This window comes from Labrus mixtus, chromosome 23, assembly GCF_963584025.1.
Source record: "Labrus mixtus chromosome 23, fLabMix1.1, whole genome shotgun sequence".
Taxonomy (NCBI): Eukaryota; Metazoa; Chordata; class Actinopteri; order Labriformes; family Labridae; genus Labrus; species Labrus mixtus.
In genome coordinates, this window is record NC_083634.1 from 19349416 (window position 1) to 19375998 (window position 26583).

The 26583-nt window shown below is 43.8% G+C and overlaps 2 protein-coding genes across 4 annotated transcripts in view; one reads left to right on the plus strand and one right to left on the minus strand.

The window, feature by feature from the left end:
• The first annotated feature begins 1322 nt into the window (after positions 1 to 1322).
• Positions 1323 to 17092, plus strand: LOC132958324 (uncharacterized). Of its 3 annotated transcripts, XM_061031075.1 has the most exons (24): positions 1323 to 1571; positions 1906 to 2010; positions 2139 to 2176; positions 3000 to 3606; positions 3715 to 3849; positions 4547 to 4645; positions 4918 to 4952; positions 5854 to 7271; positions 7363 to 7515; positions 7591 to 7622; positions 7764 to 7916; positions 8643 to 8771; positions 9250 to 9288; positions 10032 to 10157; positions 10271 to 10403; positions 10618 to 12114; positions 13093 to 13233; positions 13324 to 13781; positions 14534 to 14633; positions 14731 to 14802; positions 14912 to 15169; positions 15481 to 15597; positions 15692 to 15807; positions 15905 to 17092. In XM_061031075.1, exons 1-24 carry the CDS (start codon positions 1326 to 1328, stop codon positions 15956 to 15958), a joined length of 6261 nt encoding a protein of 2086 aa, XP_060887058.1. In that variant the 5' UTR covers positions 1323 to 1325; the 3' UTR covers positions 15959 to 17092. The 3 variants fall into 3 exon arrangements, with proteins under 3 accessions (XP_060887058.1, XP_060887056.1, XP_060887057.1); XM_061031073.1 differs by having other exon boundaries at positions 13093 to 13781; XM_061031074.1 differs by having other exon boundaries at positions 7366 to 7515; positions 13093 to 13781.
• Positions 17093 to 17182: 90 nt separating this feature from the next.
• LOC132958976 (zinc finger protein 638-like) overlaps positions 17183 to 26583 on the minus strand; it is a 36055-nt gene continuing 26654 nt past the window's right edge. Inside the window, exons 31-41 of the mRNA XM_061032054.1 lie at positions 22081 to 22221; positions 21866 to 21960; positions 21756 to 21779; positions 21076 to 21541; positions 19372 to 20538; positions 18797 to 18905; positions 18375 to 18482; positions 17924 to 18202; positions 17720 to 17800; positions 17519 to 17640; positions 17183 to 17360 (exon numbers count right to left, since the gene is read on the minus strand). Of these exons, the coding sequence (XP_060888037.1) occupies positions 17328 to 17360; positions 17519 to 17640; positions 17720 to 17800; positions 17924 to 18202; positions 18375 to 18482; positions 18797 to 18905; positions 19372 to 20538; positions 21076 to 21541; positions 21756 to 21779; positions 21866 to 21960; positions 22081 to 22221 (2625 nt within the window). The 3' untranslated portion in view covers positions 17183 to 17327. The remainder of the gene's footprint in view (positions 17361 to 17518; positions 17641 to 17719; positions 17801 to 17923; positions 18203 to 18374; positions 18483 to 18796; positions 18906 to 19371; positions 20539 to 21075; positions 21542 to 21755; positions 21780 to 21865; positions 21961 to 22080; positions 22222 to 26583) is intronic.

Below are 26583 nucleotides of genomic sequence, written 5' to 3' on the forward strand. Positions count from 1 at the left end.
CATATTGGCTGAGCTAGCCAAGATGACATCATCCACCTCGCCTCTGGCCTCGAGGCAGGCAAGTTGTTCCACAGAGATTCAAGTTGTTGTTTGTTAAAATGTGTGTTTACATCATGAAATCTGGCAACCTCCGTTCAACTGTTAAATGTCTTCCAAAAATATGAGAATTGCTAGTTCTCTTAAAGGCTTTATATGCGATTTTTTGATCCAGCAGATGTCGCCCTTGAGCACCAGCATGAAACCAAAACAACTCGCGGTGCATTGTTGTGTTAGCATGCTAATGCTAGTGTGGTAGAACTGAGCCTGCAGGAAATCAGCAGAAAGAGAAAACCCTCCGAACCTTGGGACGAGAGCAAATAAAAGAGACTTCCAGAAACTGTTGAGTTGCTAAGTCACTCAGTTTATTACATGCAGCATGGAGAGAAGTTCAGCTATGCGTACAGGATACACAAAGTAAATTCTCTGCCCGCTCTTGGGGCGTACAATCTTTATATACTTGAGCATATAGTGCGATCGAAACTTACAGAGGAGGAGCAGAGAAAAGGATGTAGTTTTATCTGTGTCAGCACCTTGTGGCCGGTGGTACAAATATGTGAAACTTGTCCTTGAGAGTCTGAGGAAGTACTCCTTATAGAGGAGCTGTTGTTGAATCTGTGTGCGTGAGATAAAAACATCTGAGGTGAGGTGAGTATCGGGCAATGTTCGTGTGCTGCAGTGGTTATAAGGTCATGTTGCATGTATACGTGAGGCTATGTCTAATGCATTGGATCAGTTAATAAGCAAACATAAAAGTATAAAGAATATAAGATTCCACACTAGCGATCTTTATGATGCTCGTATCTTCACACTGCATGTAAATTTACCTGAAATGAGCGTGATCTAGAAACACAGTTAAGCAGTGAGTACAGTATGTTATTCTTCTTTTCTCTAGTCCCTCAATTAAACAACTTTTATACACGAGGGGAGGAGTCAGCCGGCCGTCCGGGCGATGTAAACAAACTGAAGATAGGACTCTGAAAACATCACAGACAGTGGGACTCGGGTGTTACACCCATTGTAGACAGTCATGAATCACAGAGTTATTTTCAGAGGATATACTTGATTTCTACATTTAAGTGTGAAAAATCACATATAAAGTCTTTAAGAAGTCCAAACTCGGTGTGATGAGTCAGAAAACCTTTTTTACTACATGCACAGAGAGAAGACATTCCAGTTGTTCTCTGAGGTCAGTCAGGCTCAACATCAATGAACAGTAATGCAACAATAAACCAACACACCAATAGGAATGCAAATTCTTAAGGGGCAATCACACCTCTTGAAAAACAATGGGAACCCACCAGGTGGTCGGACATCAAAGGGAAAGTTCCCTTACAGTTTTTATTTGCCCCATTAAACACAGGTGCTTACTCTCTTTTATCTTTATTTGTTTATTTCTCTCTCTCCCTTTGTCACATCAATCCAAGGTGAGACTAAGAGACATTCAACAAGATTTCTCTCACAGCAATGTGGCCGCAGCTGTGGATTACTTTGGGAAAACCGAGTCTGTGACGCTCTATCGGTCCAGAAAGGAGGTAAGTGTAGAGAACATGAAAAGGTGTGTATGGAGGGGTGCTCGATAACCAGATGATAGATTGTGTTGGATAAGAATGTGACGACGAGCCGCCCAATGCAGAGAGATTGTGGTAAAGGTGCACACTCTATCTGTTTTAGGTCTATGCTCATTCACGGGTATACCCAAATACTCTGAAGACGGTACAGATGGGGGATCACTTCTTCCCCCCTTTATTCCCTACACTATCTGATTAAGTATGGCGGCTTGAAACGGCCGTCTGAACACGGCTAATGTTGAATCTTTTGACTTCCCATCAATTGAAGATGTCCGCCTTTTTGTGTGCTCACACGTAGGCAATCGTTGTTTTCGAGAGAGAGGAAGATGCCGAGAAATTGAGGAGCTCGAGAACCATCTGCGTGAGAGGACAAACAATAGTTGTGAGACGTGTGAAAGAAAAGGTACGAGACTCTTTCAGGCCTCTTATCTCTCAGTTCAAGGGGAAAGCACCTGGTGACATCTGTCACTGGAGAGTCCAAAAAATCAGTTTAATCTAATCATAACAAATCTTTTTTTTTTTTTTTTACAGCTGGCTGTGACTGAGGAGGAAGTAATGCCTCCTTCAAGGTAAGTCATGTCTCAGGTTTTTAATTTAGACCACACCGGGAACTTAGTTTCCATTTAACCTGGACAGTCTTTCATTTATTTGCAATTTAACTTCTGTCCCTTATCCAGGAAGTGAACAATGATTCCTTCATTGTTCTATTTTTGACCCTGTGCAGACCACTAACATGTTCTCTGTCTTTACCTTTACTTTACCTCCTCCTCCTCCTCCTCATCCTCCTCTTCCTCCTCCTCTTCCTCCTCCCCCTCCCCTCTTCCTCCTCCTCCTCTCCCTCTTCCTCTCCCTCTTCCTCTTCCTCTTCCTCCTCCCCCTCCCCTCTTCCTCCTCCTCCTCTCCCTCTTCCTCTCCCTCTTCCTCCTCCTCTTCCTCCTCCTCCTCCCCCTCCCCTCTTCCTCCTCCTCTTCCTCCTCCTCCTCTCCCTCTCCCTCTTCCTCTTCCTCTTCCTCCTCCTCCTCCCCCTCCCCTCTTCCTCCTCCTCCTCTCCCTCTTCCTCTCCCTCTTCCTCCTCCTCTTCCTCCTCCTCCTCCCCCTCCCCTCTTCCTCCTCCTCTTCCTCCTCCTCCTCTCCCTCTCCCTCTTCCTCTTCCTCCTCCTCCTCTCCCTCTTCCTCTTCCTCCTCTCCCTCTTCCTCTTCCTCCTCCTCCTCTCCCTCTTCCTCCTCCTCCTCTCCCTCTCCCTCTTCCTCTTCCTCTTCCTCCTCCTCCTCTCCCTCTTCCTCCTCCTCCTCCCCCTCCCCTCTTCCTCCTCCTCCTCTCCCTCTTCATCTCCCTCTCCCTCTTCCTCTTCCTCCTCCTCTCCCTCCTCCTCCTTACTCCTTTACTTACAGAACACCTGCCACACATCACACCACTTATTCCACAAAGGCCGCGACCACCACAGGAGTTCGTCCTCCCAAACCTAATATTCCTCCGCAGAGGGGCCTGAGATTCAAAAGAAAGGCGACGGGAAAACTCATCGATGGGAAAAAGAACATCTCAGCTGAAGAAGTGAGGACTGTAAACAGGGCAAGAGTCTTGGTATCCAAGGCGAAAATCATGTTGATCAAGAGGATCTCTGGAGCCAAAAAAGAAAGAAAGCAGGCAAAGCAAGGAACCTCTTTGGAATCTAAGACCACATCTCCGGAAACTCAGCCTGACACTGGTGACTCCAAACACAAACCCGTACCTGAAAGGTCTACGATCAGTATCGGAGGACCTGGAGTTGGGCTGAAAGGCACTGATGCAAACGGGAGAGTTAGTGAAGCAGCAAAAGGCCCCTCATTGGACGAGAAGGTCCAGGCGTCCCAAGGACAGAAACCCAAAACTCAAGAGGACGAGCTCGCTGAAACGGCCAGGAAGGATGAGAGTGCACCTTCGAGATGTGTGCATTCAGAAAGTCAGCCACATGGAGAAAGTCTAAAACGATCTGACGCTACGGGTCAAGTGTTTCCAAAGGTGCGAAAAAACAGAGCAGAGGTAGCTGCACGTCAAATGTACCAGTATTTTAATTAAGGATGCTGTATTAAGGGTCTTTTTTTTCTCTCTCTCTCTTCCTTATCACAGTCTGTAAAAGTGTCGCCTCCAACCGTGGTGAAACTGCAGGGGGTTGACAAATCTCTCTCTCACTGTGAAGTGCTCTCAGCCGCGGAGCACTTTGGAAAAACTAAGTCGGTGGTTCTGTTCCGGGCCCGATCGGAGGTATGTTCGGCGAGTGTGTTCCTCTTTGCTTTCACAGAGACCCTGTTGCACTGATAAGAAGTCCCAAGAAAAACGTTGTTAAACCGACTAAGCTCACTAAACACAGAGTATTCACAAACGGGATTTGCGACAACTAACATGCTGTACAGGTGCAGCAAAGAAAACATCAGAATATCGCAAAAAAAAAAAGTGACATTCTTGTGGCTCCAGTAGCCTAGGTCGGCATCTCTTTTAAGTCCCTTCTTAAGACACACTTTTTCCGGCGAATCTTTCCTGATTTTTGTTGATTTTAAATTGTTAATATTTTCACTTTTTAGAATTCCTTTAAAAGAATTGTAGTTCTTTTAAAATAATTTTATATTTTAAAGTGATTTTTATTCCTTACTCTTACCTTGTTTATTATTCTATGACCTGCCTGTTTTTATATTTGCTGTCCTTGTAAAGCGCTTTGTAACTTGCTTTTTGAAAAGTGCTCTATAAATAAAGATTATTATTATTATAGTGGTTATGCAGCGACTTTCTGAAAAGTTGAAAGATTGCACAAAGTCTAAGTTAGGTGTTTGAACACTTCAGCTGACAGACTGTGACCAACATTAACCTCTAAGAACCAGGGTGACTGACGAACCAATCTTGTGCTGAATATCAAAATCTTGATGATGGTTGTAACACAAAGCTCTCCATGTGTGTTCGTCGGTAGGCGATCGTGATTTTCGAGAAAGAGGAAGGTGCTAAGAAACTGAAGATGGCAGAGAGCCTCGATGTGAACGGGAGGAAAATCCCCGTAGTCGTAGAAAAGGTTTCACACTCTCTCTCTTTTTCCCACTGCTGTGTACAAAATCACCCACTACTCACTATATGGTGGATACCATATTTTGTAGTGGTTCTGAGTGAGCATGATCATACCGTAGTGCACTCATTGTATCCCATGATGCATTGTGAAAAGTAGTGTTCAACCAATGGTCACTATCCAAGCAATATGTACCATCATGCAAGATTTTGACGGGCAGAAAATCGCACACTTGTTATCATGATATGTGTTCACACTGTATATAATCTGTTTGTTCACAGGAGACTGTTTCCAAGGAGAAGACTCCTCCTCAGAGGTAAGACACGCCTCACTAATGTCTTAACATGCATGGATGGATGGTAGAAATTCTTTAAAGTTAGTTATTAAATGAGAACCTTCAAGAATATTTTTGACTCATTGTGTATACATGTTGTATAATATTGTATTGGAATATGAAGCAGAGCATAAACACAGTTTCAGTTTAATCTAAATGTATCAACAAAAAGGGAGTAAGCCATGGTTTAGGAATGGTATGTCAAATGTTAGTTATATTGTTAAAGGCTTTATATTTTTTTGATCCAGCAGATGTCGCCCTTGAGCACCAGCATGAAATCAAAACAACTGGCGCTGCATTGTTGTGTTAGCATGCTAATGCTAGCGATCTTTATTATGCTCGTATCTTCACACTGCATGTAAATTTACCTGAAATGAGCGTGATCTAGAAACACAGTTAAGCAGTGAGTACAGTATGTTATTCTTCTTTTCTCTAGTCCCTCAATTAAACAACTTTTATACGTGAGGGGATGAACCGGCCGTCCGTCCAGGCGATGTAAACAAACTGAAGATAACATAGCAAAGATAGCAAACTCTGAAAACATCACAGACAGTGGGACTCGGGTGTTGTCAGTCATGACTCACAGAGTTATTTTCAGAGGATATACTTGATTTCTATTACATTGAAGTATGAAAAATCGCATATAAAGCCTATAAAGGAGATCTTTTCTGCTGATCCATATTTAAAAACATACATATAATGTTACCATGTTGGGTGTCCGTACTAAACCTCGGCAAAAACACATATGGGTTGGGGTAATCCCCCGGACGTGGTTTCTTGCTGCTCTGAGAGTTAAGAGAACTTGGCCAGAAGCTGAAACGTGAAGTTCTGCCGGCGTATCAAGTAACAAGTACATTCTCTACCCCCCTTTCTTTATTGATAGAAAACATGCCACATTCAGAGCCTCCAAACCTGAGTCCACCGTTGAAAAGATTCTCCCCTCAAAGGTGCGACAACTGCCCAAAGGTGCGAGAACTGTCACTGAGGGGAAAGTCTTTGTTTCAGACGCGACACATGTCTCAGCCCAGCAGAGAGTGAAAACAGGAGCTTTGTCTGCGGAGGGAGAAGTGAAAACAGGAGCTTTGTCTGCGGAGGGAGAAGTGAAAACAGGAGCTTTGTCTGCGGAGGGAGAAGTGAAAACGGAAGCTGGAAAGCAAAAAACATCCTTAAGATCCAAGTCTGGGTCTACTGAAAATCATCCTGATGCTGGGGACTCCTCACAGAGGCCTGTACCTAAAAAGACTAAAACTACTGTTAGAGAACCTGTAGTGGGGCTGAGAGATGAACCCAAAGCTCCAGAACCAGCAACATGCTCAGTGATTAAAACAAAAATCAAAGCAGGATCGGTGTCCACTACGCAGAAATCCAAAAGTCCAGTGGATGAGCCGTCTGCGCAAGAAGCCGAAAACATCAGAGCAACAGCTGCTAAAGATGGGAGTAAGCCTACCAAATCCACAGATGATCAGTCTGATGTAGAAAATCTGAAGCCTAAAGAATCGGAAGCAAAGGTTCAAGAACGTTTGGAGGAGCCAAAAGACACAACCGAGGTTGTTGGAAAAGAAAATGTAGCGGTCTCAACTACGCAGAAACCCAAAACTCTATCAGAAGCTGTAACAAACGAAAGGATGGCAGAACCAGAAAAATCTGCAGACAAGCCCAGAGAAAGTCAACCGCCAACCGGCTCAGTTCAAAACCAGCCGACAGAAACCTCTGACAAAGCTTCAACACAGGTCCAGGAAAGACCCCCGTCTGAATCAGCGTTCACAGCACGAGGACCAGAGACCAGGACAGAAGCTTCACGAGAGGAACAGCAGACTGGAGGACGCAAAAACAACGCTGGTGTGGAGGAGGCAGCTGGAAAAGATGCAAGTGTACCTTCAAGATCTGCAAATCCACAAAGTCAGCCACATGGTGTCAAGCTGGAACAAAATGAACTCAAGATTCAAGAATCTTTGGAGGTACCAAAAGACACAGAGACCAAGGTAGAAAAAACTGTCAAAGCTCATGATGCAGAAGAACCAATGGAACTTGGGGTATCAGGCGCTAAAGTTGTTGATGGCAAAGGGGGGGAAACAAGTCCAGAAGCTGTACCAGTAAACAGTCGACCACAACCAGTTGAGACCCAGCGGACAGAACCCTCCGTCAAAGCTTCAACACAGGTCCAGCAAAGCCCCCAGTCGGTACCAGAGACCGGTACAGAAGCTTCACTAAAGCATCAGCAGGTTGCAGGAAGCACAAAAGAAACTGCTGTGGTGGCAGCGATGCGAGGGGGAGGGGCTGCGGAAAAAAAAAAACAACAAGGTATGTCTGAGACCTTTTTTTTGATATCATCAACAACTCAAATGGAAAGATCCCAAACCAACCAGTTTTTTTTCTTTCTTTACCGGAAAAGAAGATGATGATGCCTCCAAAGTTGTTGTTAAGGTCGCCTCACCTGTGAAAACCGAACCAACAGCTGCAGCAGAGAGCGTGCGGAAACCATCCAGAGCACCCCGTGTGACTGTCGGGGAGATGCTACATGAGCAATTGTATCCAGAGCTCATACGTAAGAAATCAAAAGGACTTAGTACGTCAATTGTAATTTCTTCATTTTTCTAAAATGTTATCTTTTTTTTAACAGGTTGTGTGCTGCCCCACTTCCTCACAGACTCGGTAGGTTTCAATGAATCAGTCGCAATAAGTTCTACAATATTTACATATGTATGCAAAAAAGAGATTCTCTGATGCATATCGTCCCTTTCCAATACAGATTTATCTCTTTATTGTTGTATCTTCATTCCCTTTTTCTTTCAGAGATTACTTTCTGATAGTCATAAAAACTTACTCATATTTGGACTGCCGCTCGACTACGAGGGTTTCTACACAGAGAGGAATGTCGCCAATCTACTCTTTCCATTCGGGCTCGGAAGCGTAGACTCACTCTACGTTATTCCTCAGTCGGGCATGGTTTGTTTTTGTCTTTAATAAGTAATACAGATTCTGGGATGTTTCTCTCTTTAAATGTTTGTAAGATTGCAGTCGTAATGTCATGTTTTCATGTCTCCATGTTAGATGTGCAAAAATTGTGAAAATCAGGACCCATGCGTTTTAGAGCCAGACCGATAATATCGGCAGATATTAGCATTTCAAGTGACTATCGGCATCGACTAATTTTACCGTAGATATGTGCAGATATTACTCGATTTATTCACCAGTCAAATAGAATTTAATTTGAGTTTCATTGTATTACACTAGCAGTTCTCTTTCACCAGCAGAGGGCGCTGTATGGATTACAACAACACTTACATGCACAGTTACTTTCCAGTTAAGCGGCCATCTTGTCTTCAGTAAGTCTTTTCCACAAGTGTTTGATAACTGCATTTGAGGGATCAACACAATAAATAATTATATCTATATCAATCTATCTCTAAAGATCGGAAAAAGATATCGGCCGATATATCGGTATCAGATTTTTTTCTCTTTCTAATATCCATATCGACCCAAAAACCCAATATCGGTCGGCATTTAGCAATGTTTAAAAATCATACTTTTTCAGATGGACAATTTTGGGAAAAAAGGGAATTATCCCATTTGTGTATATGTGACCTTAATCTAACTGAAAGATACTATCAAATTATTATCAAAGTACTTACGGTAAATAACAGTAGCGTCTTTTTTCTGTTTTTCTTTCAGGCCTTTGTCGCGATGCCAGAAATGGTAAATGTGTTATACTTCATGAGAGAGTGTGCATTAAACGGCATTTACTTAAGAGGGAAGAGACTCCATGCTGCAGTGATAGACTTCCGTGGTCACCTCAAAATTGTAAGCATATGAATCACATTGTTTGGGGGGGGGGGGGGGGGTAGTTTTTGTCTCATTCAGTTAAAATGTCCATCACAAAGGACGGCAAACGAAGGGGTTGAACCTTGAAAGAGTTGAAATGACTCTACTGTTGTCAATTAATGGACGATTCATTCCACCAATCAACGGTCTGCAGTGTGTTTAGCTCCGCCCCTTAAGGGTCGGATCGGTACGCTTGACCCCCCAACAGAAGGGTAGAAAAAAATGTAGATGCCAGGGATCGCTTTTGGGTACCATTCCAAACTTCTTGTCAGTGGAAACAAGAATAAATGCATTCCGCACCAAACCGAGCTGAACCGGACCGCTTGGTGCAAACGGCTAACGTTAGCTAACATTTGAAGAAACTGTAGTGAAATTCTTTTTCAAACAGAAACAATAAAAAGTGTTCTCTCTGTATTTTTTGTCTTTTAACGCCGCCTCTCTGATGTTTCTGTTTTAGTTTCAGTTTTATATGTTTCTGAAGAAAGTGCTGAGATGTGTAAGTAATCAACACGAACACACACACACACACACACACACACACACACACACACACTTTCTGGTTGGTCACTGTGTGAGTAGCTTTGAATTTGTTTACATAACCAACCTTCTTTTTGTCTTCTTCTTAAAGCTACAGTGTGCTTTTAAAAAAAGACCCAGAGAAGACCTCTGTCTGTTCAGCTATGTCACAAAAGTCTTGAGTGAAATTTTAAGGGAGCCTCATTATGACTGTCTATGTATGAGTGTTCTGTTGACTCGTAGCCTTGACAAAAGAAGAAGTTGTAAGTGCAGCTTTGTCCATATTTTCTCTTATCAAGTTTGGATACTTGTTGAACCTTTCCTCCCCGCAAACAGAAGGCAGCTGCTCCCAAGGACACATACAGAATACAGAATGTGTTGCAGACTCTTGGTCAGTCTGATAGCTCACTACTTTGTGTGTGCTGCTCTGCTCCTGCTTTAAATCAGACTGATGCCCTCTCCCTCATTCTCCTCTGCAAATTAATACACAAAGACTACGTTTTGTCTCAACATTGAGTCTTTGCGGTTCTCATCGCTCTGGGAAACTTCCACCACACTATAAAAAAAAAACTTGTGAGAGTACAGATTACGCCAATGAATCTATGGCTTTTACTTTAAAAAACAAATGCTACAAATGCAAAGTTGATATGCAGTTTGTTTGTGCAGTGTCTTTCCTCATGTTGACTTCTCGGTTTGGATGTCCACTTCCTGTTCTTGATGCAGTGTCTGTTCAATGAGAAAAAAAGAACCGTCCTCATCAGTAACATTTCACCGAGTGCGACCAGGCAGCTCAGAGAAGCTCTGAAAGAGTTTGGTCCTGTCACAAACTTCATGCCCCTCTTAAACAAGGTACAAACACTGACACACACACACACACACACACACACACACACACACACACAGTGTTGAAGACTTCCTGTCAGTCTCACCCGTCACCTCTGTGTGTTCTTGTGTTTTTCCAGGTCTTTGTAGAGTTTGAATTTGTTAAAGACGCTGAGCGGTTTGGACTTTGGCACAGTCAACTGAAACGACCGCTTGGTTACACTTGGTTAGTCATCAGGCTGAACGGACAAATCATCAGCTATCCGTCACTGGGTAAGTCTCTCTCTCTGTGTGTCAGGAAGGAATGAAAACACAATATAGTTTACACAAACTACTCTTAGGCGGTTTATTACTTTTACTTTATTAATGTATGCCCTGGCAGACTCATTTTTATTGCAGACATCAGAAGTTTAAAGTTTGAAAGGAAATACTGGGATGATCCGTACCAAACCTGATATCCATCCTAATGAGATTTGATCTCCTAAAGGTCCTGTGCCTGCGGTGGCGACACAATCAGGTGCAGCATCAGCCAAGGATGCCTCCAAAACTGCTGCTGCAGGGAAGGTCTCAGCTGTGACGAAAGATAAGGTCCCAACAGTGCAGAAACCTGGAATATCTGAAGGAACACGGCCTGCAGCAGCATCTGTGACAAAGGGCAGGGTTGCAGGGGATGCAACTGCTGTGCCCTCCAAATCTGAAGCACCAAAAAAGCAGCCTGGAGCTGGTGTCCCCAAAACGAAAGCATATATATATGATATATCTGCAACTGGTGTTAAAGCACCTGGATTAGTGGGGCGGATTGAAAAGTCAACAACCAGTACTAAAACTGAACTAGGAAAGGGCCCATTGGTTGAAGCCAAGGTCCTAGCGTCCAAGGAGGGAATGGTCACAACCATACAGAAAGAAAACCAAGCTGAAAGAGGAGCTGCATCACATAAAAGGATTGCAAAGGATGGGACTGTGCCATCTAAAGATAAACCTTCAGAAAATCAGACTGATGCTGGTGACTCCAAACTAAAACCTGTACCTGACAAATCTAATACCGGGGTCGAAGAATCTGTAGTACGACTCGTAGAGTCTTCTGTAGTTGATAAGCTAGAAAACAGGACAAAAACTGAACTGGGAAAAGGCCCATTGGTTGGAGAAGGGGTCTTGGCATTCAAGAAGGAAATTGTCTCAAGTAAGCAGAAACCAGAAACTCCATCAGGAAACCTAGCTGTGACAGAAGCTGTATCAAACGAAAGGATTGCACAGGATGTAACTGAAGCTTTAGAAAATCAGACTGACCCCAAACTAAATCCTGAACCTGGCAAATCTGTAACCAATGACAAAGAACCTAAAGTAGGGCTGAAAGAGACTGCTAAAGTTGGACAGGCCTTTGCTCCCAAAAAAGAACCTATCTCCACTAAGCAGGAATCCAAAACTCAAGTGGACAAGCTTGCGAAGTCGAGAGTTGAAACAAACAGAAATATTAAAGAAGCAGCTTCAAGTGTACCCTCAAGATCTGCAGAAACACAAAAGGTCAAACTGAATGAACTCAAGATACACAAATCTTTGGAGGTGTCAAAAGACACAGCCAAGGTAATTGAAAAAGAAAAGGTAACAATATTTGAGCATGAAGGTCAAGGAAAAATTGACAAGGCACATGATGCAGAACAACCGATGGAGCTTGGGGTATCAGGAGCTAAAGCTGGTGAGGGCAGAGGGGGAGAAACAAGTCCAGAGGCTGTACTAGTAAAGTCTACAGACAAACCCAAAGACAGTCAACCACAAGCAGTTGAGACCCAGCCGACAGAAACCGCTGTCAAAGCTTCGACACAGGTCCGGGAAAGCACCCTGTCAGAACCAGAATCCACGGCACGAGGACCACAGACAAGGACAAAAGCTTCACAAATGAAACGGCAGGCTGCAGGAAGCACAAAGGAAGCTGCTGTGGAGGCAGTGATACCAGGGGGACGGGCTGAGACAAAAACAACCCAACACGGTAAGTCTGAGACATTTTTTTAAATTGAGACATGCCAAAGCTTTTTTTTTTGATCGGGTGTATGCTTTTCTATTTCTCGAATGAGCTCCACAAGAAGAAACGTGCTCAAACTAGGATGAATATTGGAGATGCTTTTGAAAAATGGAGAGAGGTTAGAACACAGAAAGGTTTACAGACCCATGCAGAGCTGGATAAACACTGAAGCTTCAGAGTCCACCACATGGTGACCTGAGTGAGCATCGACTCTAGAGAGGAGGGGTGGGGGGGGAGACAGCTCTCTACAATGTTTAGAATTTGGACTGCAGTACCCATTTTAACCACTAGGTGTCATAGTTATATATTGCTCCTATAAAGGATTCTGATCAACAAACTCTGATTTCAATTGGGATTAAATTTCCTAATCTATGATGCTTCATCTGAATTAGATGAAAATAAGCCTTGAAATAAAAGTTTAGATCGGTATCCAACTGATGAGTGGTTCCAGCTCTTCATAGAACTTCCCTCGATAATTGAGCGGTTTGCAAATTGGTACGGTCTCCTGAATCATGCCCCTGGTCGCAAAGTTCTCTTGACCAAAATGTGGGGTTATCAAAGACACTCAGGTTTCACATCATCATGTTGTAAGTTTCTTCTTTTACTCTTTGCATAAAACTGTTTCAAATGGACTCATAGAAGAACCAGAATCAGTTACAGATTGATTTTCTTATCTTTGAGGTAACTCGGATTTCAAGCATCTGAAGGAGGGCTGTCCAATGATTAAAAATTTGAATCGCGATTAATCGCTTAATTTCAGATATTTCATTATTCATATTTTATTGACTGACTTAATCTTCTAGTTTAGGTCGTACAGATTTACGGTAATAATTAGAAAAAAAATCACAACAAGCAAAAACACTTTTTAATCCTTGGGCAGAGTAATCCATGGCAAAGTTCAAAGGGTTAAAGGTCAGTGTGTTGTTATCCATTTTCATCCTGAAGGTCCTGCGACTACGCTGACAACACAAACAGACGCAGCAGCAGCTACAAGTCATGGAGACACTTTAAAGCAGATGCCTGAGGAAGGTTCAGGTCCAATAGCTGGCAAATCTGATGATAAACCCGCAGTTCCAGACGGTGCAGGTAAGAAACGAGAGACAAATAATGAAGATCATTCTAAAGAGTTAAATACAAGGAGCAAAGACACATACCAGGTCAACGATTCTGTTGAAGGTCAGCCAAAGACAACAGAATCAGAGACTGAAAACAAGCAAGAGAAGAAAGGGGAGGCCATGGCTAGAAGAGACGATAGACCTTCAAGGAGGAGCAATCCAACAAGCAAAGCATCCATACACGAAGAGGAGAGATCACCAAGGAAACAAGACAGGACAAATGAAAGACATGAGACACGGCGAAAGACGGACACCACCGCAGACAAAGAGCTCCTCCAGTCATCCAGAGAAAGCTCCGGTAGAAAAATAAGTACAAGGGGAAATAAAGAGGACAAAGTCAAAGAAGAGGAAATCCCAACAAGATTGACCAGAGGAAAAACGGCAAGAAAAACCGAGGATGCTTCGACTGAGAAAACAAAAGGAAAGGACACACCAACGAGAGGGAGTCTTAATAAGCACACTGTCAGCCAGGAGGGCCAATCAGAGGACGGCAGGCGTCGTCACAGGAAACAAATCCAGGTCAGGGCCAGAAGTCTGGACTTCTTTTACTTACTCCCAGTCATAATCCCTTAGTGGATAAATTCCCCAAAATAGCCCAAGAAAAGAAAGTGTTGGAGATATCCAAAGGTTTAGTGCATAAAGAGTTCATGGTATCCATCCAAGCAGAGCCAGCCAATAAATGGAGATTCTTTAACTCGAGAAAAGAACTGAAAAAAGTCTTCTTTGATAATTCAACTTGAGCCGATAAATCGGCCGGCCAATAATTACAGCTGATATTCGCATATCAAGTGACTATCGGTAATTTTTTATCTCAGATATGCGCCGATATTACAAGAATTATTCATCAGTCAGATACCATTTCACTTGAGCTTCATTGTATTACAGTAGCAGCTCTCCGTCACCAGCAGAGGGCGCTGTATGGATTACAAAAGTTACATGCACAGTTACTTTCCATTGAGGGACCATCTTGTCTTCATTATATATCTTTTCCATCAAGGCAATACATTTCTATATCTATCTATCTCTACAGATTGAACATAGATCTAAGAGAGACATCGGCCGATATATCAGTATCAGTTTTTTTTCTCCCCAATATTGATATCGGTATCGGCCCCAAAAATCCCATACATCCAGTACATATGGCAGCTTCACACAGCAGTCTGTTAAGGGCTTTAGACACATAGAAGTTAATGTGATTTCTGGTAAGGATTTAGAAAGACAAGAAGCACCTGGAGACACTGACTCTCAAGCTGTCTTGTGTTGACTTTTAGACTGTAGATGATGCTGGCTGTGACAAAGAGGACAAGTCCAACGAGGAGCCAACAAGGACAACTTTAAGATCTGAAAAACGCAAACTTGACAATGACACAGGTAAAGTTTTTATGATGATGCATTTAGAAGATTGTTAGTGTAGTTAAGTTTTCAGTACCAACAAAAGCTGTTTGTTTTTTTTACTTTGTGAGCGTAGATGAGGTGAAGGATGAAACATCAACACCCGGGACAAGAGGCCGACCTAAGAAGATTACCAGACTGACCCCTGGTAACACACACACACACACTTGCACACTTTTAGCATCTTTAGCTTCACTGCTCTCCAATGATGGAGCACTTTTCATTTGTTCTCTCGACCTATTCGTTGTCTTTTACAGTAAGTAAATCTACCGGACGGAAAGATGCGACTTCAGGAAAGGAGAAAGAAGAAAAGAAAGCCTCCTCATCATCATCAATGGACAAAGATTCGTCTAAACTGTCCACTGATGGCACACTGAATGTGCAGAGGACAGCAGGAATGAAAACGGCGAGTAAAGCCGAGAGCGGCTCAGCGTCTGTCGGGCTGGAGAATAAAAAGCTGGAGGGACGTTTGGAGGAAGGGGAGAAGGAAGGAAGGAGCCGGGCCGACCTTAAAGGTACAGACTGCTGTGAGCGCTGAGGCCGTTTTTAACCCGAGGAGAAACGTTTTATTCTCAGGTTTTCTGGACAAATAGAAGCGCCCCTGAATTTGGATCTCCTGTCATGAGAAATGGTGAAAAGCAGCATAATTCTAAAATCAGAGAAGCTGGAGTTTGTCAGACCTCAGGGGGCCCCCTACTTGTCTGGAGCCCCAAACAGTTGTCTGTTGAAAAGCAGCTCCTCTGCTGATATCTTGACTGAGGTGAATGATAGTGGAGGTTAACACAGTTTATCGATGGTTGTTTCTCTCTCTCTCTCTCTTCTCTAGTTGTGAGTAAAAAGAGGAGGGACGCGGTCGGACCTGAAGCAAAGCGATCTCGCTCTCAGTCTCCTTCCGTCCCTGCCGATTTCAAACTGCCGGAATTCAAAACCAACAACTCCCTCGGTGAGTCACGACTGCTGAAGTTGACTTTGCAAAACAAACACGCGATGAAAATGTTTGGTCACAATTTTTTTCTTCCTTCCGTCTCCCTCAACAGGAAATGAGTTTGTGGTCCCCGCTTATTTCTGTAACCTGTGCTCGGTGTTCTACCAACACGAGAGCGCGGCCGAGGGGCCCCACTGCAGCAGCCAGACACACTTAAACAACCTGCAGGTACACACACACACACACACACACACACACACAGGAACAATGTTAAAAACACACTGAGCCTTACAAAGCTTGTGTTCTTCTTCTTCTCTGGTTTTAGAAACACTACGAAGAGCTTCAACAGAAATCAGCAGGAAGTTCAACAAAGTCGTGAAGGCTCTCGTTCTGAGTGACTCCATCAACACCGACGTTGAAGTATTTTATGTCTAACAATGTGAAAAAGCTCAAACGTCAGCCGTCTAAAAAAAAAAAACAACCCCACTGGGATTTGTAGTCCCTCCCAGTTGAAGTGCCTCGTTCTGCTCTACATTTGCACGTATGAGCAGAGTTTCAAATGACGACCATTTAAAAGACGTTACAAGATTTCAGACATCAGTGATGAACCACAGCAGTATTTCTAATGGGACTCCACAAAGAGGTGTTTTAGGACCATAAAGTTCTGGGGACTTTTTGAAGAGGAACTATCCACTCCCTGAGAAAGCTGAGGAACCATGGTAACTTTTTTTTACGTCTGCATTCTCACCGCCATGGAGCTGGGAGAGTACCTACTCTGACACAGGAGCTAAAAAAGGTTCCTCTAAACGAGGTTCCAGGAACTAAAAATAGTTCACAGTTCCTGCGGTGCAGAATCAATAGAAAAGGGGGGCGGGTTCTAAAAGTACCTAGAACTATGAAAAGGTTCCTGCGGTCCGAGAATGCCCAATGATGACTTTCTTTTCCTTCCTTTTGCATTATTCAGTGGTTGACCAGCCAGGGTTTTTCCCTCTAATAGAGTCCTAATATCCACCTCACAGAAATCACTGACTCGTGGACACGAGGCCTAAACGGTCACTTTGGCAGCTTATTTGATGTTTTGTTTTTGATTTTTGATATATGACGCCTTGAATGTAATCTTAAACATGTATGTTTAGATGTTTTCTGTTTTAAGCCAAACCATGCTTTTTTAAAAATGTTTGACAAACTGTATGAAACTGTTTTCCCCTCAATGATCATGTGATGACATTTCTTTTTTAATTTGATGTTTTTAATGAACTTCTTTCTGTTCCCAGTTTCCCACGGTTTAGTATTTTGTGGGAAACTGGGAGCAGGTGAAAAAAAAAAAAAAACTATGTTATGATCTCGCTTCATGAATGTAATGTTTAGTCTGAAGGACGTTACTGATATCGTTTCATAATGAACTCGCCAAATCCTGTGAAGTGAAAGATTCCCAGTTTTCATAAAAGATCCTTTTGCCTTTTCCGTAAACAAAGGTCAAAGGTCAAATGTCTGTACAGCTTTTATAAATAAATAAAACCAGATATTTTCTCTTGATTTCTGATCATTGTTCATTAACAGTTTTAATCAAATTTAATCATTTACATGAAACAGTGCAGGACAATTTTAACTTAAACAAACTGCTTTATTTACAAATCGATCTGCAGTGGTTGAAAACCTCAACAACAACAAAAAAACCTCTGAAAAAGGTAATCGGATTTTCATTTCTTAAAAAATGGCGGCTGAAGTTTGGATCAATCAATCAAGCTTCATGACTTATCTTCAAGTTCCTGGAAATATTTCTGGAAAAAGAAAGTGAAAAACAAACAATATAAGCCAAAGAGTGACTTCAAGTACACTGGAAATGTGTGTGTGTGTGTGTGTGTGTGTGTGTGTGTGTGTGTGTGTGTGTGTGTGTGTGTGTGTGTGTGTGTGTGTGTGTGTGTGTGTGTGTGTGTACCTGCAGGTTGTCGTAGTGCTTCTGGCTGCTGCAGTGGAGCTCCTTGGCCGTCCTCTCGTTCAAATAGAAAACGGAGCACAGTTTACAGAAATACCTGGATTTGGGGACGACGAACTCCTGACCTGAAGAGGGGAGAACAAAGTGCACGGTGAGCTTCGGGCAGCTCATGTTAGGGAAAAACAGCGTCTCACTGCGACTCACCGAGGGGGTTGTTGGGTTTGAAGTCCGGCAGTTTGAAGTCTGCAGGGACAGAAGGAGACTCCCTCCTGCTTTGATTCAAAGCTAAAGAAGAGAGAGACAAACAGAATCAAAAGCTCAATCTTTGTATTGAAAAGGAAAAGCATGAGACAACACAGATTCTGTTGGGAACAGTCCACCATCCATCCATCATTTGTCTCTGTCGACCTTTAATATCAGCCCTGCTCCATTCTGTGTCCTCCTCCTCCCCTTCTTCTTCTTCTTCTTCTTCTTCTACTGCACATCCCTCCAGGCTTTTGTTCTGCAGTAGCAGCTCCGGCCCAGCAGAGGCAGCCTCCTCTGTCTTCTGGAGCTCCACATGGCCGTCATTTGACCGATTAGAAGAGTCTTTGTCCAACAACGACGAGGAGGAGGAGGAGGCATCAAGTGAAGAGGGAGGCAGTTCCTCTTTTGTGCTCACAGTTTTCCCTCTGGTAGATTTCCTCACTGTTGGAAAAAAGACGTTAAAAATACTAAATCATCATCCTAAATAATAATTGCTGTTTTGTGTTGTTGCAGTGAGACTTCGACTGATATGTTTAAGAGCTGCTAAACAGAAGAGCTAAAGAAGATTTTGGGGCGTGACTAGGCTGAAAAGATAAAGATGTTGATGTGTTACCAGGAGTCGGTCTGCTCCTCCTGGCTCGGCCTCTTCTCCGGGGTGTTACCGCCTCCTCGACCTCCTCCTCTTCCACCTTCTCCTCCGTCACAAAGTTCATACTTTCCTCTGACACAGGAAACATAAACATCAAGATGAAAATCTTCAAACTCCTGAGGGATATATTTTCCCTTATTTGAATTCCTAATTATGAATAAAACTTCCTTGACTGTAAACTTTCACTCCAATGTCTCCTCGAGGAAGTACAACCACTCATAGGTTTTAGAAAACTTGCCAGGTTCATGAAAAAAACATTGCTGAGGAAATCTGGGTTGATGGTAAGAAACTATAAATTGGACCAAGCCATGCAGGAGTCAGCTGCCTCAGTATAGGTAAGTCAAACACACACACTATGTAAGTGACCTGTGTGGAAGAGCACACACCTGTGTCATCATCGTGTTTGAGCTCTGCAGGTCTTGAGGTTTTCCCAGCTTGGTATCCATCTGTTTTTTCCTCTTCATCACCTCCAGCATCGTCCAAAGTCACCACAGTCTTCAAACAAACAAATCATTGGAATCAGAGTTTTTCAGGGTGTGAAGAGCTGATTTATCTCTTTCCAAACGTTGTCCTTTGATACGCTTTTCTTTTCTTTCCTTCCCGATACGGAGATCAAGAAATAACCTTAACAATTTGCCAATCCCAAGAACCTCTCCAATACCAAAGACTACGTTCTATAGTTGCATAAAGTCCAGAATGCTAATATTAAGTTTACTCTCCTCACAGCTTGAGTTTCATTTATTAGTCACATAAATAATCTGAAAACTGGTCAATCGTTCCCAAAGGAAGGGATTCTAAGTTATGGCATCAAATTTGTGCATTGATAGCATAATCACCAAAACCACTTTTGAACCCAGGATCTGAGGCTGACAGATACTGGGGATCGGTATTGGATACCAATACTTACACTGTCCCCAAAGAAGAACCTTAAACCTGCACATGTATAAATCTGGAACATTACCTTTGGGTTCAAGACGTTAACCGGTTCCTCCTCCTGGCTGAGCGATCTGGTCTCCGGCAAGTTTTCAACCACCGCTGGTGTCGCTCCTTCTCGATTTGTTGTCACATTCTGTTTTTTAGGTCTTCCCCTCTTTCCTTTTGCTCTCGTACTAGGCCCATCATCCTTCATAACCTCGACCTCCACAGAGTCCAGTGCTTCAAAGGTCTTTGTTGGTGGGCTCTCTTTTGGAGAATCTTTCTCGCAGCGTTGGGACTCTCTGGATGGAGTACGCCTCCCCTTTGTTGGTGTGGTGTCCTCTTCCATCGTCTGGTCAATTGAAGCATCTGTCTTAGCTCGTTCCCTCCTTCCTCTGGTTGTTCTAGATGTGATGGTTGGTCCATTATTGACAGCCACCTCTTCTACGGAGTCCAAAACCTGAACCGTAGCCTCCTCATCCCCGTCAGGTTTTTCAGATGCTTCTTTGAGGTGTACACTGTCGTTCTCCTCTTTCTTTCCTCTTGTGCTTCTTCTTCTATCAGACCTTTCTGGAGTGGTTTTCACTTGATTTTCAGCGTCTTTGGAAGCTTTGCAAGATGCGTTTGAAATCATTTTGACTTCTTCTTCGTCTTTTAATTCTGTCTTCTCCACATCTTCCTTATCTTTAGATTTATCCACTTCTGGTTTGTCACTTTCCTCAGACAGCTGCTTCACAATGGAACCATCATCTTGGACCATGTGGCTGTCTTCTTGGCCTTGGAAAGAACAATCCATTTCCATTTCATTGGACGCCTCTGTTTGGGCTTTGCGTTCATCGTCGATACCGTCCGAGATCTGGAGGCGTTCTTCAGGCAGAGTCGGGGATTCCTTGGGCCCAGTGGTCTGTGTTTTAGAGCTTTGGTCTTGGTCGCCATCACCCATCTGTTCATCAGTTTCATCACCATCTTTTTCTCCTTCCTCTTTGTTCCTCTTCATCACTGCTGACGTTTCCATCTCTGTCTCGGACTCAACTGATTCTGCAGCAGCGCCCTCTGCTGACACCTTGTGGGCAGACATTGCCACTGCACCCTCTGTAAGTCGCTCGGGATGAGTCTCCACTGAGGCGTCAACAACAGTTTCTTTAGAGTTAATATTTTCCCTTTCCTGTGCAGAAGACGACGACCCGGTCCTAGGGGAGGACGTCGAATTTGCCTATTCATCAGGAGAAAGAAAACAATTTACCAAACTGTCTCAGTTTTGGAGCTTGTGTTGCTTTTGCCGGTGATCTAAAGAAGAACACACAGAGTCCCTCTGCACCTTTAAGAAAAAGCTAAAGACCCAGCTCTTTCATGAATACCTACTAACTTAATGATGATGGTCTCCATATTATTGATGATGATGATGGTAATGACGATGGTTTTTGTTTGATATCGACGACTTATAAGATGGTTTCTATACTGATTAGAGCTCTCAAGAACTGCCCTCAATGTTGTGCTTTGCCTCTGGTCACTTCCTGTCAGCACCTGTGTGTCCAATCAGACTCAAAGCTGATCGTTTGCTCTTACTGACATTGTTCCCTTTTTTCTAGATCCTTGCTTGTGTTGTTCTTACTCTCTGATGAACGTCGCTTTGGATAAAAGCGTCTGCTAAGTGAATTGTAGAATTGTTTTAACAGGAAGTATCAGACTTTTTTACACACACTAAATCATTAGGAGGCTACTATAAGACACAAACAAAGCCAGGCCTCACCTCGTCGTCGTCCATGTTGTTAGACCTGCTGACTCGCCGGCATTCGTGGACGCCCACTGCCGCGTAGAGAGCGTGTAAACTGTCCGTGTCAACCTTATCGAGCTCTTCCTCAGACATGAGTGCTGTGGCGGAGAGGTCGGGGCTGGAAGCAGATGGTTTTTTGACATCTTCATTGGAATTGGAACCAGCAGCAGTGGTGGCGTCCATGGCGACCTCAGTCCCTGGGTTCTCGCCTTCCTTTGTGTTTGCTTCATCACTCGTGACAGTAGGACTTGGTCCTGCAGTGGATCCATCAGGGTTGCTGGTTTGCAGAGCAGATTGGGACCCACTGTCCAAAGGTTCAGAAGGAGGACGCTCAGTTGGACAATCTGAAGCTGGCAGCTCGGTGTCCACCTTGGCATCGATCATTTTAACCGTTGGTGACGTCTTGCTAGGAGCTTGTAGACGCTGCTCGAGGTTCTTCACGCTGAAATTCACAACAGGAAGATTGTCAATCGCTGATTACCACAGAGTAGACCTGCTTTGATCAAACCAACAGGTGTGTGAGACTGGGCCTCATCAGAGTATGCATGGTTTCATCTAAACAGGATTAAAGTGGACTGTAAAGATCTTTGTCATGAATCAGTCGATAGAGACATGGTATATTTAGTTACCGTAGCAACAAACAGTGACATACTCACGTCTCAAAACCAACAACTTTTTCCCTAGAAAGAAGCAAACAGGAAGTTAACATTTATTTTGATTATTAAAAAGAACATAACTACCTCAGATATTCCTGACTTTCACATACCATGCTTTAATTTTTTCATTGGTGACGGGGCATAAAGAGTTCCTCTTCTCCAACACCTTTGTCACACCGCTCGGTTCGGCCATCTCGATGCATATCTGAGGAAGACGGACGTGAACGCAGAGAGAATAAAAACACAGTGAAGGAGAGATGAACCAGCCATCTGATATACCAGATCGTGTGGGAAAACACTGATTTGCAGGTTAATTTGTTGTTACCCTGTTGGCGAGTGGCAGGAAGTTTACAAAGGGTGCAACAACGGCCACCGCCTCCAAAACCAAGAGGACGAGCTCCACAGACACCTCTCTGATCCGCACACACAGCAGCCGCTCCTCCAGAGAGTCGGGATCAGGAACTCCCTTGGTGGGGGGGAAAAAAAAAGATAAAAATGTTGATGTTAAGAAGTAGAGATCCAAAGACAGCTGCTTCTCAGAGCACATTGAAAAGGAATGGAGTCATCACTCACAGCGTTGCTCCACTTCATGAGGCTTTTGTACATCGTCTCCTGCAAGAGAAGTCACAAGTGAATGAATTCATCGCCGTCCCCATAAAACACTAACTTTTCATCTCTGAATAAACCAGTTTGTGTCGGAACATGTTCGTATCTAATAACAGTCAAGATAATAATACATGGACAACTAAATTCATCTTGTTTCCTGTGTACTCATACGTAGGGCCCGACTGATTTTTGGGTCCAATGCCGATATTGATATAAGGAAGAGAAAAAAACTCTGATACCGATATATTGGCCGATATCTTTCTTGCCTATATCTACGATCTGTAGAGTTGTTGGGATTTCACACTTGCAAAAAACTCCTGAAAAACTCCCGGAGGAGGAGCTGCATGTGTGAACGCAAACAGACTCGCTCAGACTTCACCCGGAGTTTCTCCTGCCCCGACCCCTAGTATTATTTCCGCAGTAAGTCAGAGTGAGCTGATGTGAGGATATTATATGGAGAATTCAGCTCGAGCCAATGGGAGGGGGGAGTGACCTCGGGAGACCCGGTGCACAACTTGAATGTAACGTCGCTCGACACTCTGCAGGGTGATAATGCTTACTGTACTCCATATAGCGCCCTCTGCTGGTGACATTAACATAACTGTAAGACAACGATACTCAAAGAAAATGCTTTTTAACTGGGGAATACAAAATATCGGCACACATCAGATATAAAATTAACCGATGCCGATAGTCACTTGATATACTAATATCGGCCGATATTATCGGCAGGCCGATTTATCGGTCGGGCTCTACTTCTAAGTTTTCCTTCCCCCCCCTAAATGAAGCTCAATGATAAAACCGAGGGTGCACTCTTAAGTGTCCTTACCTCACTGGTTTCATGCTCCATGTGCTCCAGGACAATATGGACCTTAACTGCTTTTCCCTTGACCAATAATGGCCTAGCGAGGTAGTCCTGGAGAAAATGGCTGCAAGCTTCCTTGTCCGTAAAAAACACAAAGGCCTGGAGGTAAAGAGGGGGAAAAATGTAAACGCAACTCTGTACGGCATAAATGTACGACAATAATGTTTGTGTCTGTCCCAGTCTACTTCTTACCCTCCTCTGCAGCTGCAACACGATCACGCTGTAGTACAAGGAGCGAAGGTTTTGATGACAGAAATACGGCCACACCAACTTGGCTACGTCCCCGTGTTTGTAGTGTCCAGACGGCAAACCGGTCAACATGACTGTGCTGGAACCTGTGGCGCTCTGGAAAATAAAACGTAAAAATGTAAAGACCAGAGTGACATGTACGCGTCGTTCATTTGGCAGAATCGTTCGATGACTACGGTACTTTTAGATGTCAGAACGGAAGACAAAAACACACTTTGCCCCAGACATTCAGAACCAAATGTGAACTTCACAGTGCTGGTGCAATGTGAGGGGGACAGCCAAGTCTTGATGAAAGTCTTCAGTTTCAGCATTGATTGCATAAAACATCCAGTCTATTTCTCTCTGCAAAAAGGCTTTTATTTTTTATCTCTCATCTAGTCACTCAACAAACTTTTTCCACTGCTGTCTAGACACTTGCACTGTGTACAGGCTGTTTTGATTTGAGATGCATTTGTTATCTAAATATTCTCAGAATAAAGAAGCTGGCACGATTGGATGTCTGGAACAAAATATGATCTAGTTCAGACTAAACAGCAGAGAACTACACCTGTGGCTCAGTGGTAGAGTCGGGGGTTTGATCCCAAACTCCTGAAGACACATGTCCGATTTGTCCTTGGGCGAGACGCTTAACACAATAACCAATAACCAGTAAGAGTGTACAGAACACATGCTGTATGATCCAACAGCAGCTTACCGTAATGTCGCCCACGGCTTTGACGGTCTGGAACCCTTGGAGGTAAAAAAGGAACAAAAGTGAGTCATCTGACTGTTTCTGTGGCGGGGTCGAACATGTTGTCAGGATGATTAAAGAAGAAATAAAGGGGTTTTCTAACTTGGGATGTTGAACCAAGGGGACGTCGTAGGGAACACAAAGGGACTATTTCTCATGGTGAGCCAAAATGGCGGAGTGCTTCCCTGTGGGACCACAGTGTCTTCCGGCGGGACAGTTGCCCCTTCGATGGCATCCTTGTTGTCGGGCAGAGCGTCGGTCGGATGTCTCGGTGCTGCAGGTAATAAAAAAAGGGGAGATCTATTCAGGTAACACACCTATCTCACAACGTTAGGTACCACCGGAGGGCGTCTGCTCCTGCCCAAAAGCTAACTTTCTTGTTTGAATGTTTTGGATTCATGAAACAAACGTACCCTGTGATGTGCAGCCACTGGTCGGTACCTTCAACCTCTGGACTTCATGACCGGTCGCTCGTTTCAGAAAACTGTACCAAACCCCGAGTCGATCAGCATCACGAACTGAATCAAATTCTATGAACACCTGCAAAACACACACAATATTATTCTTGAGTATTAAGACCCACAGGAGTCTCTGTTTCCGTAGCGACTTTAAAAGTATAACTGTGCGCGTGTTTCTACCTTGTTGAGAAGAGGCAGGACGTTCCTGACTGAACCGATTTTTTTCAAAGCCACCCTGAGGTCCTCGATCTCGCTCTGCGAAATGTTCCTGATGAGCACCGTTCTTCCTCCTTCATCAGTGACCGGCTGCGGCAACAACAGGAAGTGGACATCCAAACCAAGAGAACAGAGATCGTAAGTCCGCCTCCAGAGACTTTAATGATAGTTTAAAGGAGCAGTATGTAACTCTGGCACCTAGTGGTTAAAATGGGTACTGCAGTCTAAATTCTAAACATCATAGAGAGCTGTCTCCCCCCCCCCCCTCTCTAGAGTGGATGCTCACACAGGTCACCATGTGGTGGACTCTGAAGCTTCAGTGTTTATCCAGCTCTGCATGGGTCTGTAAACCTTTCTGTGTTCTAACCTCTCTCCATTTTTCAAAAGCATCTCCAATATTGATCCTAGTTTGAGCACGTTTCTGCTCGTGGAGCTTATTAGAAACATGCAGAGGCTTTTTAGGTCGGGTACAATCACTTCTATCTGAACCACTTCTCTTGCCCGCTTCCATCGCTGCAACACCTGTTGACCTGATAACTGCTCTCATATCTGGTAAACCGAGGGGCGTCCAAAACGGCCGTGTGGGGGTCGCCTTAAAACCGCCTACCTTCTCTGGTCCAAACAAATCCAGAGCATTCAGGAGCAGAATCTAAAGTTAGAAGGAGGACATACTGGCTGCTGCATTGTTGTCAGAGAAGCCAGCACTTCAACATGTTTCCTTAATGATCAGATAGTAAGATACCTTTATCATCTCACTCTCTACACATCTCACTGATTGGACCTTTAAGCTTTTGTCCTGTCAAATTGCTGGTAATGTGTGCATGGATGTAGTACTTACATATTTCAAGAGGCCCATCAGGAACTTATAGAACTCAAGCTAAAAAAAAACAAACAGAGTTCATATTTATCTATCAGGCAGCATTCAGTTTAAACTACAACTGTGAATGTTCATGCTCATATGTTCAGTTCTTTCTGCTAAGATCTATTAAAACATGCTCACATGGGACGTGTCGGGGCAGCTGGTCACCACATCCAAACACAGTTTAGCCTCTAGCAAAACCAGAGGATGCTCTTTGTAGGTTTTCATGATATTTTGCACTTCTTCAGCCGTTCCCATTCGGATGAACGCCTGAAAAGAAAAGACAAACCTTCATATATAGGCAAGACTACCTATAAGGGGGGGGAGGGGGGAGGAAAGCTTTCTGGGGCCCATGACAGTTAACAACCCCCCCTCCCCTTCCCTTTCTTAAAATGGTTAACCATTTACTTTGGGATGTTAACGTCATGTGCGGGCCTATGGAACTAAAAGGTCGGACCAGTAATGTCGGACTTTGTGTACCCACATTAGGACCTGCACAGAATAAAGATGGCATTAGACCCCAAAGAAACAACAACTTGTTAACACGTTTCTTCAGTTAGCTCCAAAAGCTGATCGGACCCAGGCCGAGGATGTGAATGTTAGCCAGGAGGCTAACGCTAGCGCTACTGATCCAATACTGATATGATGAAATGCCGTCTGCAGAGGCTCCATGCACTCTACCACTCACTGATGTTTCCTTGTGCAGGCCTGTGTATGTGTGTTAGTATTTCAATTTAGGAATGCAGATAAAAGGTGCTTACCATGCGCGCCTGAGGAACAACATAGATGGTGTCCTCCTTAAACTGAAATCCAAAAGGAGTGAGCACTTTGGCAACATCCGCCTC